The 20,917-nt window shown below is 36.4% G+C and overlaps 1 protein-coding gene across 2 annotated transcripts in view; it reads left to right on the forward strand.

Moving 5' to 3' along the window:
- The window catches only part of LOC108713084 (copine-8), a 134,801-nt gene extending 114,309 nt beyond the window's left edge, over positions 1 to 20,492 (forward strand). For both annotated transcript variants that reach the window (XM_018255792.2, XM_041588502.1), the window contains 6 exons: positions 3,261 to 3,442; positions 7,139 to 7,266; positions 8,943 to 9,045; positions 15,226 to 15,283; positions 18,759 to 18,832; positions 19,588 to 20,492. In XM_018255792.2, the coding sequence (XP_018111281.1) occupies positions 3,261 to 3,442; positions 7,139 to 7,266; positions 8,943 to 9,045; positions 15,226 to 15,283; positions 18,759 to 18,832; positions 19,588 to 19,776 (734 nt within the window). In that variant the 3' untranslated portion in view covers positions 19,777 to 20,492. The remainder of the gene's footprint in view (positions 1 to 3,260; positions 3,443 to 7,138; positions 7,267 to 8,942; positions 9,046 to 15,225; positions 15,284 to 18,758; positions 18,833 to 19,587) is intronic.
- Positions 20,493 to 20,917: the final 425 nt, after the last annotated feature.

Genomic DNA, 20,917 nt, shown 5'->3' on the forward strand with positions numbered 1-20,917 from the left:
TATTGATGTATAACGTGCATACATGACTCTACTTTGAGGTATATGGTTAAAACTCTCTGTACTCATTGCTATGGAAATTGTATATGTGACTAAGACTACACTTCGATTACTACCTTGCAACGTGCGATAGTCCATGAATGCTACTCTCAGGATATGTATGCATGTAACTCTTCTATATCAGTCTTGCTGTTTATTGTGTGTATTTTGTCTTTTAAAAACGAAAAATAAAGAATATATAAAAAAAATAAAAAAATAAAGGGAGGGTAAAAAAAAAGTACTCCGAAGGTCAAATACAAATGTTCGATACTCCAAGGGTTATCAACAACTCCAACAAATGTTCCATATGGGGTGATGCCTCCTTAATCTGCTGGTCCCAAGCAGGCAAAGTCTACTTATAAACATAAAAGAAGGGACACACTCCCCTGATGTAAATTTGTATCAGAACCTTTATTCAAATAAGGATATATTGGACCTACAATTTAGCAGAGAATGATTGTTCATCAAAAACTTAGTTTAAATCTGTTCCCATTGCATTTTCTCGTGTCCCGACTGCTCTTTATATCAGTTGAAATGGGAAGGGGGGGGAGGAGGAAATCCTTCCCCCGCCCATTTCAACTGATATACAGAGCACATCCGAGAGCCTACTCTATACAGTACTTCACCCTTGAGAAAGTCACGACATAACTAAACGTTTCCGGATAAAAGATCCCATACCTGTACTATAATTGTAGAAAATTTTTTTTTTATGATATTCAATTATATAGTAAAGCATTGCGTGAACCATAATGAAAACTAAAGTAGTTGGTTTGCATACCTATCAGTAAAATATCACAGATGGAGAAGGTATAGAAATTTAAGGACATATCATTCTTAGATTGTCTTAAACCTTGGTGGTTTTAATCCCCAATCTGCTAAATACAGCATATTTTATTTTTTCAATAGGATGCCAATGTGTGTTTTTTCCTACCTTAAGTCTTTGTTTTTGCTTTCAATCTTCTATTTATTTTTCCTGTGAAACTTAAAGGGGTTGTTCCCCTTTGTAACAAAATGACAAATCTAACAGTTCACATGAATAGAAGAAACTTTTCCATAGAAATAGTTAACAGAAAAAGTACAGTTCAAGAGATATTCACCTCAGAAGTGTCCCTGTACTAATCCTTCAGTTCCACACAGACCCTGTGCTGGGAGGGGGTCACTGACCCCCAAAAACACTACAGTGTTCACTTCCTCTTCCTTATATGACATCACACATTGTACTGGCAGCTAACTTAACTCCTATTGGCTATGTCTGCTGTCAATCTGCCACTGCTTCCTGTGCTGGGGAATTTGAGCAGCTTTCAGTTACTGAAGAGAAACTGTTACAAGTTTGTGAGAGGGAGGGGGAGTGTGGGCTGTGTACTGCAGAGACTTCAACTGTGCAGATTGGGGGGGATTGAGGTGCTTGGGACCTGCAGTTTTACGGATAATGGATCTTTCCATAATTTGGATCTTCATACCTTAAGTCTACTAGAAAATCATGTAAACATTAAATAAACCCAATAGGCTGGTTTTGCTTCCAATAAGGATTAATTATATCTTAGTTGGGCTCAAGTACAAGCGACTATTTTATTATTACAGAGAAAAAAGAAATCATTTTTAAAATGGATACTATGGGAGATGACACTTGTACTTTCCAGAAATATATTATTTGGGGGGGGGGCATGTATTATTTTGTGTATTTACCTCTTAAAAAATCATTATTCAGCAGCTGACTATTTGTATGAGCTTGAGGCTTTTCAAATGAGTTGAATTTTTGTGCATAAAGTAAAATATTTTTCTGGTATAGATCCCTATATCATGAAAAATATAACTTTTAAATTTTTTGGTATTTCCAGAAGTATTTCCAGAAGTGGAACACTTAAACACTTAAAAAAGGTATCGTTTTCCTAGGTAAATTACTGCCCCCCCCCCCCCCGGGAGAGCGCACAAAATCACTTAGGGTTTCCACCTCACCCTTTTAAAACCAAACACATATGAAATCCACAGCCTGCATGGCTAATTAGCAATTCATTTAGGTGCATGATACATGGCTGCACAGAAATCAGTTCAGTCTGCAGCATCTAAACGAGTTGATAATTAGCCATGCAGGCTGTGGATTTCATATGTGTTTGGTTTTAAAAGTGTGAGGTGGCAGCCCTACTGTCCCTGCTAGATGTGTAAGTTACATACGTTTCTCAGCAAGTCAGTGCTGGTTTTTGTTGCAATTTTGTAAATAACTGACATTATGCTTAATGCCAAAGGTATTAAAAGATAAAAATATAGAAAAGCCAGTATTTATTCCCAGAAAAGGTTGCACCCCTTTGGAACTCCATTCAGTTTTAGTCTAGGCAGAAGGAGAGTGCCAGAATTGGGAGAACAATGTTGCTCCTTCCTTTTCTGCAGCATTTGTCTGCTTGGCTGTGTGATTGTTTGTTGCAAGGCAGGTTTGTTTATATGCTGCGTCTGTTAACCTCTGCCAATCAACCAATGACCATTCAAATTATGTGACCGGTTACAGTTCACAAGCACCCAATAAATTACTAGGAGGAGGGCAGTATCAACATCCAATAGGAAACAAGTAAGGGCAAAGCCTGGGCATGATGATGTCATCATATAGGAAGTTCTTGGTGTGTCAGGTTCAAAATAGGCCACTCCCATTACTTCAGAAAACTGGTCTGAGAGACAGGAGAAGGAGTGAGTTAATAGGTATAAAAATTAGCTTTTACAATGGCATTTTTACTTTTTGTTATGGAAAATGGGTTTTCTAACACATTGAGAGCATTGTTAGTGGTTTCATAAGATTTGTACATTGAAGGTGAACAACCCCTTTAACTGAATTTTCACTGAAAACTTTTCACTGAATGCAAATACATTTGAATGTGCTGGTTGGGTTTTCAAAATATTTCCCTACTTTCTGTGTTTGTTTTTTTTCACCAAGAAAATGTTTCCCAGCTTTGGGGAGGTGAAAATGTTCAATGTTATTAATCAAAACCATGAAAGTCTGCTTTAGATTCCAATATGTTGTGGAAAAACATTAACACAATGCAGGTTTTTTTTGCTGAAAATTTTTTTCAGCTTTTCACTTAGAGTGGTGTGATAAATGTGTGAATTTTATTCAGTGGAGAAAAACATTAAAATTGTTTCCCCTGACCACTGATAAATCTACTCCTTGATGTTGGTTACCTAAAAAGATTGATCAGCCAATCAGTGATGTAGTCAAATGATTGTATATTTTTTTCCAGGTAACCCAGCACAGCCAACCTCATTACATTATATGAATCCTTATCAGCTAAATGCATATGGCATGGCATTAAAAGCAGTAGGAGAAATCATTCAGGATTATGACAGTGATAAAATGTTTCCAGCACTGGGATTTGGAGCAAAGTTGCCACCAGATGGAAGAGTATGTCATGAATTTGCTTTGGTAAGACATTGTTTCTGTACCGCATTCTATTTGATTGAATATGATCTGCCTGCTTTAATTAATTTCTAGGGGTATGTGCCTACCTATTGGGGCATGGTGCTGCTTCAGTACCTGTAATTATCTAATAATCAATTAGAAGGCTGCTACTCCTTTGCCATTAAGCTTTTATTTTTAAATTCAGTGCACCTGTTGCCCTCTCCCAATACTTTAAACATGAAACTGATAAATTAAGTGCTCTCCATCTCCGACTATAAAGGAGTGCTCTAAAACTATAAGCTTATTCTTCTTTGACAAGTCTGCCCCCCCCTCCAAAAAACCTCTGTGGGTGCCAAGAATGAACTTAGATGATACACTTAGGGGGTTATTTACTAAATTTCGAATGCAACACGAAAAATTTGTGATTTTTTTTTATTATAAAATCTGACTTTTAAAAAAAAATCATGAATTTTTCCAAATTTATTAAACCCCGATGATGGAAAAGTCAGAATCTGAAAATCTCAGACCTGTCGAGGTTGCATATAAGTCAATAGGAGAAGTCCCAATGATTGTTTGATGTGCGCTGGGTTTTTGGCAATCCCCCAAAGTTTTCTGAGTTTCGGGCAAAATTCTGAGTTTTCGGGTGAAAAATCAAAAAAAATTGTGAAAATCAGATGAAAAATCCGAAAAAATCATGAAAATCTGATTTTTCTGGGGGTTTTTTCCAATTTTTTCCCGCAAACAACATTTTGGGGAAAGTGTATTAATAAATAAACCCAAAAAAACCTGTGCGGATTTGGTCTGACTTTTTTCCAGAAAATATTGAGATCAATTCGAACGTTGATAAATAACCCCCTTAGATTGAAAAAGATTCAAGTCTTTCTGTTTGGCAACACAACTTTAACTAGCCATCCCTTTTTTCCTGTCACTCTTTTTCTAAGCTGTCTATTTACCACTTAACTTTCTGTTGGTAAAGCTTGACCACAGTTTGTGCAACTACAAGAATGGATATCCTAAAGCTCCCCATAGTCGTGACGATTCTTCTTGCCGAACGACCGATTTTAGCGAAGTCCGACCAATCCTTCGAAATTATCGTGCGGTTAGTGGGATTCGAACGATCGACCGTCTTACGATTTTTCGGCCGACATCTGTCAGGAAATTGATCGGCCAGGTTAAAAAATCTTTGCCGGTCCCAGTGCAATCTATCTATGTTTGCAGGGCCAAGCAGGCAGCTCCCCTTTGTTTTCCTGGCAAATTGGTCTTTTTAGTTGATGGTCAATTTGTACGATCGTACGATCATTCAGAGAAAATCGTGGTCTCACGATGAGGATCTGATCTTTTAAAAATCTGAACATCTATGGTCAGCTTTAAAGAGGAACTACATTAAATAAAATGCAAATAAAGATCATACTGAAATTAGAAACTTTCTAAATATAATCCGTTAAAAATGGTATACCATGTCCTCTCAGCATTTCTCTTCATTTGTTTCTATTTACGCAGAAATCAGATTTTCAGTAAGCTCTTTTATTTGTTTTAGGGGGCTCCTTTTACCAGCACATGTGCTAGAGCATAGAGATCATCATAGTTAAGATTTTTCTCTCCTTAATGACCAATTTTAGTATGATCCGACAAATCCTTTATCCTGTATCTTACGATTTTTCACCTGACTCTGATCAGAAAATCGATCGGGCAGGTTAGAAATTTTTCATTGATCACAGTGAAATATATCCATTGTCCAATTGTTTGCAGGGCCAAGAAGGCAGCTACCCACAGTTTTTCTGGTTTCAACTAGAAGATATCTCTTGAAATGGTCTTTTTAGTTGATGGACGAATCGTACATTTAAACAATAGTTTCAAGATAAGGTTGGTCTAACATCTATGGCCACCTTAAACAGACTCCAGCACAAACAAACTTTGGCACAAATCCTCAAGTGAGAAAGGGCTAAGCCCGAAACATGTTGTGTGATTTGAAGTCAATAAAATATTTTTCTAGCAGTAACTGCTATTTGAGTGCTCTCCTCTATACTGCAGAATTTTGAGCCTGATAAGAAGAATTTCTTAGTGAACAAAATGATTTGTCATTGTGTGGCTGTTAAATTCCAGAGTATAGCTATTAAATTAATCATGTTTATAATTACATACTGAAGGTATGTGAGGTTTTTTTTTCTATTGAAAATAAGATTTTATAATGTTTAGCATATCTAAGAGGGTAAAAGAAAATGGCATTAATATACATACACACACACATTACATTGTGTACTGCTTATGGTATAGCCAGATGGAAAAAAAAGTGTAAAACAGGCTTTTTACAGCCTTTTACCACATTTTTCAAGCCAGAAATTCTTCCCATTATGATACTGAGTAATGAAATACATTAGGTCTGAGGTCATTTTCAGTGTGGCACACTATTATACCACTAATATGCTGTTTAGCATTTTGTGACAGATAACTTCTGCAATTGCACTGCACAGGGTTCGTTCACACACTAATTATAACATTGGACAGAGGGGAGATTTATCATGGTTCACACACGGTTTTGCACAATTTATCTTAAAATAAAAAGAACAAAAACTTGCAATTTAAAACTTCTTGAGATGCCTTGGAATTTAATTGGATGTGTATCTTCAAAAGCAAGTAAAAATAGAAATTTCTTTCTTTCAATCCAGATAAGAGATAAAACCATTTAACTCTTTAGGGAAATGTTGGAGAAATAACGATCTTAATTAGGAGTTAAAAGAGTTGTTGGAAATAAATTTGATGCGAAAGGCATTTTTGTTTCATGTTAAAATGATAGAATTTTGTTAGATCAGGTGTGCAGTTAAAAGAAGGGTGTTTTTTTTTAAAGTGCTTATTAGGTAAGGGATGAGAATGTATGTAACCAGGGTAAGCACTTGGCAGAGGTGCAGAAGAGGTTTGCGAGGTAGATGAGCCTTTCAGAAACATTTTGGATTAATTGTACAGGATATGAGCATGAGTGTAAGGCCAGTATGAAGGATGCTAAGACAGCAAACCTGTGGAAATGGAATAGACTTGTTTATATTTACTCACAGGATGGAGATTCAGTCTGCTGTATTGCCAAAGTTGAGTTTTAGTAACCAATAGGGTCAGAGAGGTAGTTGGATAATTGCAATATGACTGAAGAGGAAATACCAGGACAAGAGAGAGATTTTTGTCATCAGCATAAAAAAGTACTGGTGATATATCTGGTACTAGCTAGATAAGTTTGCCAAGAACACAGAGTTCAAGTGGTGAGGAGTTACATTAAGAATAGAATGTTGATTTTATCCTTGATTAAACATCCTTCATATTATATACTAAGTCTCAAACTTACCTGCTAGTAAAAGTGTTCAGATCAAAAAGCTGTAAATTACAGCTGAAAAAGTTGCAGTTTCTTGTCTTTGTTTGTCTTCGTGTTAAATGTAACTTTGTATTTCAACAAATACTTCTAATGTTTCTTTCTAATAAAAAGCTGGCATAGTAGTGAAAAAAATCTTTCTTGTTATGTCCCCATTTTGTTAGTATGGTTTATTCACTCCCCTCGTTGTCAACACAGGGTAGTGCACATGGTTCTCAGGTTTAGTTAAGTAAGCACAGATCTTTATTTTCTGCCTTATTGTATTAAAGTTGTCATTTAATTAATACAAACGTAGATCTGTAGAAAGAATTTTTTATTCACATCTTGCCTTACCTTATCCTGCCTTGTATTTTACTTTTATGCAGAATGGAAATCCTCAAAACCCATACTGTACTGGGATAGATGGAGTGATGGAAGCTTATTATAGAAGCTTAAAAGGTGTACAGCTCTATGGACCAACAAATTTTGCACCTGTGATAAATCACGTCGCACGGTATTTAAATTGTTCAAACTGCAGTATTTGCTTAATATCCATATCTATTTTACTGTTTTTTTTGTTGGATGCATGACAATTATGGCACTAAACATCTTTACTAACTAGTAGCAAATGTATGGCATCAGATTGCTTCAAGTAAAGAAATTTCAGGGTGTGTGTTGTTAGACAAGATTCCAGAAGATGACTCTTAATTCATTAGGATTCATGAGAATCAGACTAAGCTGTCGGATGCATACTTAACCAGTTCAGTATAGTAAGAAATTATATATATTCAGGGCTTAAAGTTCATACATATAGAGTCAGCGTAACTAGATATTACTGGGCCCCACGGCAAATTATTTTTCAGGCCCCCAAAATGTTTAGAGGTTGACTTGTTTCTCCAATATTTATTGAAATTGTAAATGAATTAGGGCCTCATGGGGCCCCTATACCTCCTGGGCCCCCCTGCAGCCGCAGGGTCTGCTTCCTCTATAGTTACGCCCCTGTATAGAGTATTTTTATATCTTCTAATTATTTCTGACACGTATTTAACTGATGGCAGTTGCACAAAAAAAGAAAAGATATTATTTGCATGTTCTTGAAAAGAAAGAGATTATGAATTCTCTCTATTCAACAGTTTCATTGTGTTTCTAAATAACTATTTTTAGCTCTTAAAAATAACCCTTGAAATAATAATGACTAAAGTGTGATTTTCACAGGTTAATGAAGAGGTTGATACATTTGGATTTTAGCAGCATACATTTAATATTTAAAGCCAAATTAATAGATTACAGAAAGATTTCCTTATCTGGAAAACCCCAGGTCCCAGGCATTCTGGATAATAGGTTGTATGCCTATACGTAGGCTTAATTCTGGCATAACAGTGGCTCAAGCGTCTTTAAAATATGCAGAAAGTCTTGCGCCCCTCTACCTTTTCACCCTAGGCATGTGCCTCTTCTGCCTACCTAGTTCCATGGTTATCTGGAACCACCCACCCCAATAAATTGAATACTTGTGTGATAAATTCCATTAACATCATCTTGCTGTTTCCCAAGTACTTGCATTCCATTCACCTATTAACTGATGGTAGGGAAGGAAGAGGATCAGGAATGAAATACATTTGGGATCAATTACTGAAATTGGGTAAATTTGCAGTCATTTTGCTGTCATTTTTCCCTGTGGCTGGATGAGTAAAATAATTAGTAATTGTTGCTATGAGTAGCTGCCGAGTTGCAACTGTGCCCAGAGTTGGTAAATGCACCTGAGTTGTACTGTTCCCAGGTCCTGCCACAGGCTGCTGTCATGCAAAACAATTGAAATGGTATGATTTTCTGCCCCTCCCAGTGTGAGCCTTGAAAGGCAGTTCAAAAAGCAATAAATCATCCTTTTACATAAGGAAATCATAGAAAATAAAAATCTTGCCTCCTCAAACCCACAAAGATGCAGGTTTTAGAAACTGAAATTGAAAAAATGTGACTTACACATATCATATCACAGCAAAACCTGATCTTGAAAATTAAATAAGCCCCTAAATATGTGATATTTCACAAGACTGTTTGATGTCATTGTGACATAATTAACAGCAGCAGAAATATTAATTCTGACATCTTAAAAAAAATTCTGCGGCATTCATTTATCTTAATAATGCTTTTTCTTTTTTTACTAAGAATAATTGGTCTCCTTCTTTCCTATAGTTATGCTGCTTCCGTAAAGGATAGTTCCCAGTACTTTGTTCTGCTGATTATTACAGATGGTGTTATCTCTGACATGGCTCAGACAAAGGAAGCTATAGTCAATGTAAGTAAGCTGCTTTGTGCTGGTGTCTTTGCACTTGTCTAAATTATAACTGTTGTCTTATTCTCTAGAAGAATGAACTTACAGTCATTTTATATACATTATACAATACCTTGTACATATGGTGACTCTTTCAAATGGTGCTGCATGGTTACAGGTTCACAGAGTTAAAGGTCACACATTTTAAGACTATGACACATGATTCTATTTGTTGCCTGCATTTTGCCATAGCTACAAAATGCCAGAAATACCCTGCCATAAAAAATACTGAAAATTGTCGCTAAGACACTCTAATTGCATAATTGCACAAAAATACCGTTAGATGTTTCTTTGAAAAACACACAAAAAAGGCAATTGGCTGAAAGTGATGGTATACTTTCATATAATGAAGATTTAGGGAGGACTAGCCTTCCCAAGAAGGTTGAACTGCTATATGTAATGTATTCTCCATTCGGAAAAAAAAATTTCAAGGAGGTGCTGCACGCCAAATATTTTCCTCTAAAAGCCCCCTTCAAAGCCGCCCCAGCCCCACAAACCTTTGTGAAGTCGACCCTCTGACACTGCTAACGGATCTTCTGTGGTGGTTTGAGTGACGCTGGGTTGGGGGCTGAGTGATCCTTCCATAGGCCGAAGTCCTGTTTTCATTAGTAGTTAGCCAATGGATTGTGCCGCCCCAAGCCCAGCGTCACTGAAACAATGCAGAAGATCGATTAGCAGTGTCGGAGGGTCGGCTTCACAAAGGTTTGTGGGGATGGGGGTGGCTTTGGAGGGGCTTTTAGAGGAAAATATTCTGCATGCAGCACCTCTTTCATACGGACAACGTGTCGGTATTGCTTTACGTGGTTTGCATTTTTCATGTATAAAACGTGAATGTTAAACTCTGCATACCGTATATACTCGAGTATAAGCCATCCCGAGTATAAGCCGAGGTACCTAATTTTACCTCCAAAAACTGGGAAAGCTTATTGACTCGAGTATAAGGCTAGGGTGAGAAATGCAGCAGCTTCTGGTAAGTTTCAATCTCGTTTTTGGATGACTATTCTTAGGCGCCGGCTACTATTCTAAGCGCCGGCAAATATTCTTAGGCGCCGACTACTATTCTAAGGCGCCGGCGAATATTCTTAGGCGCCGTTTTTGCGCTTGACCCGAGTATAAGCCGAGGTAGAATTTTTCAGCATATTTTGGGGGCTGAAAAACTCGGCTTATACTCGAGTATATACGGTACTTGTAGTTCTAAATAGGAATACTTTCTTCAACAACCAGTATCAGAACTAAAATGATGGTGATACACATCAGACAAAAATAGAATGTATAAACTCTTGGTATTATACTCCCTCCAAATTACATAAACTACTTCCCAATTATTTATCGACATGCTGGAAAAACTGTGGGGACCAAGGCACACTACATCATATGTTTTGATATTGCCTATTTGTTCAACCTAGAGTGATGCTTGAAAGTTTGTGAAATGTTTTATGTGAATGTGATCTAAAACATTATCTGATTTTCAAACAAGTCATAAAAGAAAACAGTTAACCAATGAAACTAAAATGATTAATATTTGGTCATATATTTGTTGAAAAAAATAATCCAATAATATGTCTGCGTGTGGCAGAAGTAAATTAATCCTTAGATTAGGGTATAATTTGAAGGTGAAATCAGAGTCTGGTGTTTTTCAATGTGATGACAATCAGGTGTGAGTGAGAGGTCCTGTTTTATTTAAAAAACGGTAACCCAGCCAAGCCTGATGATGCAACACATTTATGGATATGTATTATGGTTTGAACAAAGGAGGTGTCTGAGGACTTAGAAAATAGCTGTTGATGCCCATAAAGCTGGTAAAGGCTAAAAGACTATCTCCAAAGAGTTTAGACTCCTCCACAGGGGCGTAACTACCAGGGGTGCACAGGGTGTGATCGCGCCCGGGCCTGCACCCCCTTGGGGCCCTCCAGACACTGGCGCCAATGCAGAGGCGCACAGGAAACCGTGTCCGGAAGGGGGTGGGGGCCCACCTGCACAGCCTGCACCCAACCCCCCTTCTTAGTTCCATTACTGGTCTTTCAATCAACAGTCAGACCCGATGTGGTCGGAAGTGGAGATAACTCCAACTGCAAGGTATCTAATTGTCCACAAGGTTACGAGAGAACCCATTGTAACTTCTAAGCAACTGAAGGCCTGTCTCACATTGACAAATGTTGATGTTCTTGAGTCCACCATTAGGTGAACACTGAATAGGAATGGTGTGTATGGCAAGGTAACAAGGAGAAAGCCACTGCTCTCCCCAAAAAATATTGCTGACTGTCTACAGTTTTCTAAAGATCATGCAGACAAACCAGTATTACTGGAAGAACGTTTTTTGGACAGATGAAGTAAAAATAGAACTTTTTGGCTTAAATGAGGAGTGTTACATTTGGAAAAAGAAAAGCTCTGCATTCCAGCAAGAACCCTATCTCATCTATGAAACATGGTGGTGGGATTGTCCTGGTTTGGGCCTGTTTTGTTGCATCTGGGCCTGGACGGTTTGCCATCATTGATGGAACAATGAATCCTCAACTATACTAGAAAATTCTAAAGGAAAATGTCAAGATATCCGTCCAGGAACTGAATCTCAACACACAGTGGGTCATAAAACAAGACAATGATCTTAAGCACACAATAAAGAATAAAGTGAATGTTCAATGTCTAAGTCAAAGTACTTTCCACATTTTTCCAATTAAAATGTGGAAAGACATAAAGCGAGCAGTTCATGTGAGGAAACCCATCAACATCCAAGAGCTGAAGCTGTTCTCTATGAAGGAATGGGCTAGAATTCCCCCAAGTCAATGTGCAGGAGTAATCAACATTTACTGTAATGTTTAGTTGTAGTTATTGCTGCGCAAGGGGTCACACCAAATGCTGAGTGAAAGTAATTGAATACCGATTCACTTTTGCCACACACATATGTTATTGGATACGTTTTTTTCAATAAATACATGAACAAATTTAATGATTTGTGTTTCATTTATTTAACTAGGTTTTCTTCATCTTCTTTAAGGACTTGTTTGAAAATCAGATGTTGTTTTAGGTCACGGTCATATAAAAATATAGAACATTTTAAATGGTTCACAAACTTATAAGCACCACTGTATATGTACTGAAGTAGCTAATTTAATCAGTAGACTGCTAGTATATTTTGTGCCTATAGACATAACCACATTCTTTTAGGCAAACCACTGCAACAGATGAATAAACAAGCTCTAGTTAACCAAATACTTATAGCTACTCAACTTATGACTGCGGCCAAATGGAAAACATCATCCATACGAACATTATAGGAGAACATTAAGGAAAACTATACCCCCCAAAATTAGTACTTAAGCAACAGTCTATATCAAATTAAATGGCTTATTAAAGACTCTTACCAAAATGGAATATATATATATATATATATATATATATATATATATATATATATATATATATATATATATATGAGTAAATATATGTTTTCCCTTGAGCCCCCATTTTATAATTTTCTCTGTGCTGTCTCAGAGATCAGCTGACCAGAAATACTGCAGCATCAACTGTAACAGGAAGAAGTGTGGAAGCAAAAGACAGACCTTTGTCTTTAAATTCTCTCATGTTACCTAACATGTATGGTTTGTTTGTATGCCTTTATTTCTTAAAATGGCAATTTTCTATTTAGGATTACCCAATAGCACATACTAAACAAGTATATTATTATCAAAATGGTTCACTTACATGATGCAGGGTTTTACATATGAGCTGTTTTATGCAAAATATTTTTGTAGAGACCTACATAGTTTGGGGTATAGTTTTCCTTTAACTGAAACAACTGAATATTGCAGAGTTCGGCTACTAAAGACAATAGCTAAACATAAACTATGTACAGTATATATAGTAGTTATATATATACTTATGCAGTAATTTACTCACTACAACTTATTGTACATTTATTACTCCTTATTTTTCTTTCTTGCATTCCATCCTCAATAAGGCAATAAAAAACACTGGACATTAGATAGTAGGTTATTCTACTTGAAAACCAAGATGTTTTTATTGGTTTATTGGTTTGTATTTTTTTTTCTGTTCTGCTAGCCTTTATTTATTCACTTGCTCTAAAATTATATCTACTACTATTCTATAACATTTTCCTTTGTACCCAACTGCACACAATGTATATTCTGTAACACTGCAAAATGTAAATAAGCGTACGTTGTTTGCAATTTTTCCCCATAGTCCCCGCTGGTTATGAAGAGGCATAAGGGCATATATTTATCTTCAACTGTAACAACTGTCTGTCTTGACATTTTCTTGATATGTGTACTTTTCGGTCATTGCTTTCCTTCAGGCGGCCATCTAAATTATTTTCTGAACTAGCAGATGTTATGCATTTGCTGCTAGCAAGATCATACTTCAATATTTTGGGCTTTGTGTGGTTATAAATATTCTCATAGCGCTGTATCTTTTATGTAAAATGCTTGCTGTACTTGTGATGGCCAGAGGCCTTACAGCTAGCTCTGGGAAATACTTGCACACAGGGATACAGTACTTTACTCATTGTAACATTACACTGCTCTCATAGATATTTGCCTTAACAATTACTCTGGTCATTATATATACAGCCTATGAATGCAATCTAATTATGAAGCTGAAAGGCACATGCTTTTAAATAAAATCAGTTGTAACAAGGAGATTGCACAGAGCCTATAATTTGTGTTACTAGATGAGTTTCTCAAACAGGGGCTCTAACCTGCCATTGTGTTATTTCTAGGCAACACAAAACTATTATTCTTTTGTCACTATGTTCCCTTAAAGATATGATTAGTATTATTTAGCCATTTGTTGCTGTTCTAAAGGGCAAAGTCACAAGATGCAGTGCCATTTTTACCCCTCAGTTTAACATTGTTTCCCAGATCATCAGCGTGTTTTAACCAGTTGTGCATGTGAAACATCATATAAGTACTTTTCACTATCCCTCCTTTAAGCAATGAGTTTCTCTTTATTTAGGAGTCAGACAGTATTGACAGCAGCACTACTCCCAACCCAATCGAATAAAAATTGAACCAGTTACTTGTTCCAGTGTGGAAACATTTGCAAACATTTCCGTCACATTTTTTTATACATAAAGGGGCAGATTTATTAAGGGTCAAATTGAAAATTAGAATTCAAAATTTTGACTTGTGTTATGGCCAAAACTATCAAATTCAACTAGAGAATTATCCAAACTCGATTTGAGTTTTTGAAAAAAATGTAATTAGATTTTCGAGATTTATAATGCTCTGGCGCTTAAAGAATTTGAATTTCACTATCACCTAAAACCTGCCGAATTACTGTATAAGTCAATGGTAGAGGTCCAGGGATCAATTTGGTGATGTTTGTAGTCTTCCTGACAGTCAAGTTTTTTTCAACTCAAAAAAAAACCCTCAAATTGGTAAAATTCGACCGAGTTGTAACAATTAGATGTTATTAATAAATTCTCCCAATTGAATTTCGAATTCAATCGAATTTAAGGGAGTTTAAAAAAACTTACATGTATTTGAAATTCGACCCTTGATAAATGTGCCTCTAAATGTGTAAACATAACAACTATAATGAAATGTTGTAGAAAAAACCTAGTAACTGTCAAATAAAATTCAAGTAAAAGTCTAGTAAACTTTGAGTCAGGAGCCATTTTAGTACAGAATAATGGGAGACAACACTGTAGTCAGACATGAAGAAGTAGGACGTTAGTGGAGGTGGCACATTAAAATGATGAGAATTAAAAGTGAAATATAGTGCTAAATGCTGTGACACACCCAGCAGTGTAAAAAACTACCTTGATTATTTATATTACTGTGTAAAGGACAAAATATATCCTGCAGTGCGGTATGACTGACACAAGCAAATCTATTGCAAACAATGTGGAAAGTATAAATTGAGACATTAGGGCCCTACCCATGAAAGCTTACAATCTAGGAGTTAGGACATCATGTTACAAGGTAAAGGCTTGTTATTCTGCTATACTGTGTGCATAACATTGGTGCCTGATTAGAGTTTGTATTTATTTGAATTTAATTTCTTTTGAAATTGAAATCACCTTTGCTTCTTTAGTACAAAAAAAGCATAAGAGAGCAGATGTTTTTATATTACTATACTTTATACTTGCTGTGCTTAACAGTTTTTATTCCAAAAATTTTTTAGGCTTCAAAATTGCCAATGTCAATTATTATCGTAGGTGTGGGACCAGCAGAATTTGATGGTGAGTTTTACTTTTTCATAAAAACTATGGAAGAAAATTGCTGCATTCTAATAAACTTTATACATTGTATTTCATCTTTTTACTCAATAAAACTATGGGGCACATTTACCTAGGGTCGAATATCGAGGGTTAATTAACCCTCGATATTCGACTGATGAATTAAAATCCTTCGAATATTGAAGTCGAAGGATTTTGCACAATTTGTTCATTCAAACGATCAAAGGAATAATCGTTCGATCGAACGATTAAATCCTTCGAATCGAACGATTCTAAGGATTTTAATCCATCGATCGAAGGATTATCCTTCGATCAGAAAAGTGTTAGCAAGCCTATGAGGACCTTCCCCATAGGCTAACATTGGCCTCGGTAGGTTTTAGGTGGCGAACTAGGGCGTCGAAGAAATTTTTAAAGAGACAGTACTTCGATTATCGAATAGTCTAATATTCGAACGATTTTTACCACGAATCGTTCGATTCGAAGGTCGTAGTTGAAGGTCGAAGTAGCCAAAAAAAACATTCGAAAATCGAACTATTTTTCCTCTATTTGCCTCTATTCCTTCACTCGAGCTTGGTGAATGGGCCCCTATGTGTTGCCTAATGTGTAAAATCAAGGAAATAGTTAAATTACATATGGTTTTAAAATATGCAGTTTAGTAGAACAGAATGCTAAAATGAATGCTAAATTTAAGAACTATTTAGTAAAAATCAGAAAAGGAAGATAGATAGGACACTGTAGGGCACATTTACTAAGGGTCAAATATCGAGGGTTAATTAGTAGTAGAAGTAAAATCCTTCAACTTTGAATATCAAAGTCGAAGGATTTTCCGCAAATACTTTGATCGAACGATTCGAAGGATTTTAATCCATCAATCGAAGGATTTTCCTTCGATCAAAAAAGGAAGGTCCCCATAGGCTAACATTGAAGCTCGGTATGTTTAAAGTGGCGAAGTAGGTAGTCAAAGTTTTTTTTAAAGAGACAGTACTTCGACTATTGAATGGTCGAATAGTCGAACGATTTTTAGTTCGAATCGTTCAAGTCATAGTTGCCTATTCGATGGTCGAAGTACCCGAAATTCAAAGTTTTTTTACGAATCCTTCACTCGAGCTTAGTAAATGTGCCCCTGTCTGTGTCACACTTCTTGCCAGTAAAACTAATGGAATTAAAGAAAAGGTATAAGCTTTGCCAGGTGTGAGTAGCAGCAGATTACACATTTATTAGCAGTGCACAAACTGCAAATATCATGAAATGAAAAAACAAAAGTACATTGCACAAGTGTTCAGAGTAGCACAAAATATTACATTGTTTGTCATGGAATCTTTGTAAAATAGTATTTCATTTGCTTTGTGTCATTACACATAAACGGATAATAAAATATTATTTAAAAGTATGGCTATTAGCTAGGCAATTCTTATAAGTGCCTAGGCTTTTACAAAATAAGGTCATGTTTACTATTTGCCACATTTGATATACAGCTTCTCAAATGTACAAAAGATGTAACGTGTATAATTGGGGGTTAGTCTGCTTGGTAATATATCTGAGAACTTGGCTACTAGGTCGGAACCTGTGAAATAAACAAGAGTCCCTGCATCTACAGTATCTCTTTGGTGGTCATATTTTCCTCTGTTACACCATTGTCTTCCTAAACTTCCAAATCCTCTGTTATATCACTGCCTTTTTAAAGTTCCAGTTTTGTACCGTTGCACCTATTGATGCAGGGGAACCCTGGAGCTCCCACAACCTTGAATCTGCATCATGACCACTGTAGTGTTAGCACAAGGTGAAAATGAGTGCCAAACACCAACTAGAAAATTTCAACATGTAGCCACAATTGCATCAGTTTTAATGTTTTGGCTGCAGTTGCATCAAACAGGGTCAGACTGGGCCAGCGGGACACCAAGAAAAAAACCTGGTGGCTTTGTGGGCCCCACCGGAAAATGTGGTGGCTGGCTGGTGCCTTATGAAAGAGCTACAGCTGGCGACTGGGGTGGGGGGCCCCAGGCAGCAGCCCTAGTGAGCTTCAGACACCCTGGTCCAACACTGCCATAAAGGCGCATCGTCCCTTACCAACCATAGCTATGTTGGTATCATGAGAAAAAACTCTGTATTGTGGATAACAAATAATTGGTGTTTGGGTTTGAATTGTACTTAGGCCACTGCACTTGCTGTTGTAAATGAGCCCAATTGTGAGTAATTCACATTTCAGTAAAGTGTGAGGACTCTACAGAGAAATAATGTATTTTGCACTATAAACATTAATTTGCAGCAAGACGTTAAAAGGTCACTGCTATTCATTACACATTGTTGAACATGTAATTTGACTAGAAAGGATCATAAATCAGCTTGTATGCAGTCAAGACTGTCTTGTTCAACTATTGTCACATACAAAAATGGGGGGTTGTGGGTGCACTCCTAAGGCTAAGTTAAAATATGTTGAAATACTGACTTGGCCAATTAATCAATGCACATTCCCTCAACTATTGTTACATGCTGTCCTACAACCTGTCTAATCAATGTTAATGTACTTTTTAGATTCTAGGCATTATGTACGGGACTAGAGGTATTTTAGTCACACAGTTATACTTCTAAATAAAGCATGTGTTCAATAATTCTTTTCCGCTGTGTCATCTGTAGGCGCAAATGCATTCTTAATAATACATCTGTATTTTCTACAAGAAATTGATTATGGGAAATTCTCTCAACACCAACCAAACACAGCTTACATGACTGATAGATTGGTGTAAATGCTATAGCACATATATGGACAGAAACTTGTGAATTGGTGAAAAAAAAATTGTTATTAGAAATCTTAGAAGGGAAATCTTGTTGCAGTGACTTCATAGACACAATTACATGAATACGTACATTCTGTGCTATGTTTCTGTGGCTCATATTTCACAAATCTTCAGCAAACTTGCACTTTTGTAACATGGAAATCGGCAATGGGATTTTCTATCAATTGTTTTAGAAAGGATGTATTGTGTTATGCATGTGTGCAGAATTCATGACTAGTATCCCTGAGTTAGCTCTCCCTGCTGCATAAACTCTTGTTTGTTCATACATATACATGTTCTCACAAGGTCTTTTTTATATAATGATCATTCAGCCCTACTACATGCATAGGGAAGATTATGGACCCCCCCCACACATCTTTTAATAGGGGCTCTTGGGCATCCAAAGTCATTGGACCAAAAATATGGCCGTTTTCGATCGGAAATATATTTTGACTATCGAAGTATCAAATTTGATGGTCAAATTTCGAAGTTTTTTAACCTCGAAATTCGATCCTTAGTAAATGTGCCCCAAAGTGTATGATTTTCTGTGAGATAATTAGATATTTAGGTGTAACTGAGGCGTTTAATGGCTTTCTACATGAGTTAATGTTTAGCATCATTTACCCTTTATATCCTGGGAAAGGAATTTCTAATCTCAATGGCTGAGCCATGAATGTGAAGGGTTTCTTTTTTTCTTTCTTTAGCCATGATAGAACTAGATGGGGATGAAGTCAGACTTTCTTCAAGAGGACGCTATGCAGAAAGGGATATTGTACAGGTAATATATATTTGTCACACCTATATACAGTATATATATATATGTACAAATATACAAGCTATCTGGTGCAGAGGATGCTCATTGGATTATTAGAGGCTGGCACAACCCACATTTTGTTTCAGATAAATGTTAAGTTGTCTGTTTTGTCATTGCATCCTAACATAACTAAGTTGAATGTTATTGAATTCAGGGCTATTGAATTGACACAGGTCTCACACCCTGCATAATGGAACATAATAAAAAACAGAAATATACAGTTGTGTTCAGAATACCATAAGAACCCAATTAAATACAATGTATCAGATACTAAAGTCATATATTTTGCAGCTTTTGTCATATTCGTGCTTTATTTAGTACCTTGGTTTGCAGAGGGGTACTTTTCAGTAGTCAACTGTGAATAAAATAAATCAAAATTGTATTCCATCCAGCATTTGAGGGTTGCAACAAAATTATTTTTCTGTGCATTGATTTCCATTCAATAAGGGATTAAAGTCACTCAACAAGCAAAGGTCACCAGGAGGGAAAAAACATTTTAATAGCATATCAGCAATTCATATCCATCACGTATCCACATATTGGAACAAGCTTTTCAGTACTACTTCATTGATATCATGTACATCTGGATAATAACAGTGAAATCTTCTTGGTGCTTACAGAAAATCACTCGGAAGATAACAAGGAGAGTAAAAATAAAATGTGTTATCTTTAGAACCACTCAAACTTTTAACATGTATGCAATATCTTTCTTATTCCAGTTTGTTCCTTTCCGGGACTACATTGACAGAAGTGGAAACCACGTACTTAGCATGGCACGGCTTGCAAAAGACGTCTTAGCCGAGATCCCAGACCAGTTTCTTTTGTACATGAGATCCAGAGGATTCAAGCCATTTCCTGCCCCACCACCATATACACCAGCAGGCCACTTATTACAGACGCAGATCTGACATATATATAATATACAATACTTCCATCCCCACATGATATCAAGCTGCCGCTTCAGCTGTTAATTAAGATGCACTATGAATTGACTCAAAAAGACTGCTCCTCTGACCGGAACACTTATGGGTTTTTTTGGGATCAAAATGATTCTGTTTACAGACCAAAACTGTAAATAAGGATGTATATGCGAAAGATTTAAATACTCAGCAGGAAAATATCCTCTCTGAGTCTTATTTTTGTGAGTTACTTTTTATTGGAATTGTTGGGGAAAGCACAAATTACACTTTGAATCCAAACTGTATCGTTCTCCCAACTGAGTTCTATTTCTACAGGAATGCGATTCCTTAGTGTCAATGTTTACATGTTACTAATTTTTGAAGTTCAATACTTTTGTAATTATTCTTAAAAAGACTTAAAAACTCTATAAAATCCAGTGTCTTCTATCTAACAATAGTTGTAGCCACAATAAGAGCAATATCCCTTTATAAAATGTCCTAGACTGTGAGAAAATGTTGGATTATGACAGTCACAAACTTTTAAGAGAAAAGTTAAATAAAAAAAATAATGGTGTGTTCACTTTTTAATACGTCAAATGCAAAACAGTTTACATGCTTGCACAAGCGAACTGTAAAGTGAGAATAAAGGGACACTTTTTTTTTACCCTGAATGATTCATCCCTGCTTAAAGTGGACCTGTCACCCAGACATAAAAATATGTATAATAAAAGTCCTTTTCAAATGAAACATGAAATCCAAATAATTTTTTTATCAAATGTTGCCTGCCACTCCTCTATGCCTTATGCATAGAGGCGGGGCAGGCAATTACTTTCACTTTCCATTCAGCACTTACTAGATGTCACTGCTCTCCCCACAGTCCCCCTCTCTCTTTACCATTTAATTGTGTAGCAAGGGCATGGGGATAGACATCAGTTCCCCCATTCTGGTGCACAAACAAGATTTTGAGCTGATGCAAGGCTTGTCTTAATAACAGTGTCCACTCCTGCCTGCTTGCTGTAATTATGAATTTCAAGACCGTAGAAAACAATATTAAAATGTATATAGTGCAATTAAAGTTTATTTTGCTTGACTAAGGTGATAAAATAGGATTTGTAATAATTTTTTTGGGTGACAGGTCCCCTTTAACATG

The sequence above is a fragment of the Xenopus laevis genome, chromosome 3S (assembly GCF_017654675.1).
Source record: "Xenopus laevis strain J_2021 chromosome 3S, Xenopus_laevis_v10.1, whole genome shotgun sequence".
Taxonomy (NCBI): domain Eukaryota; kingdom Metazoa; phylum Chordata; class Amphibia; order Anura; family Pipidae; genus Xenopus; species Xenopus laevis.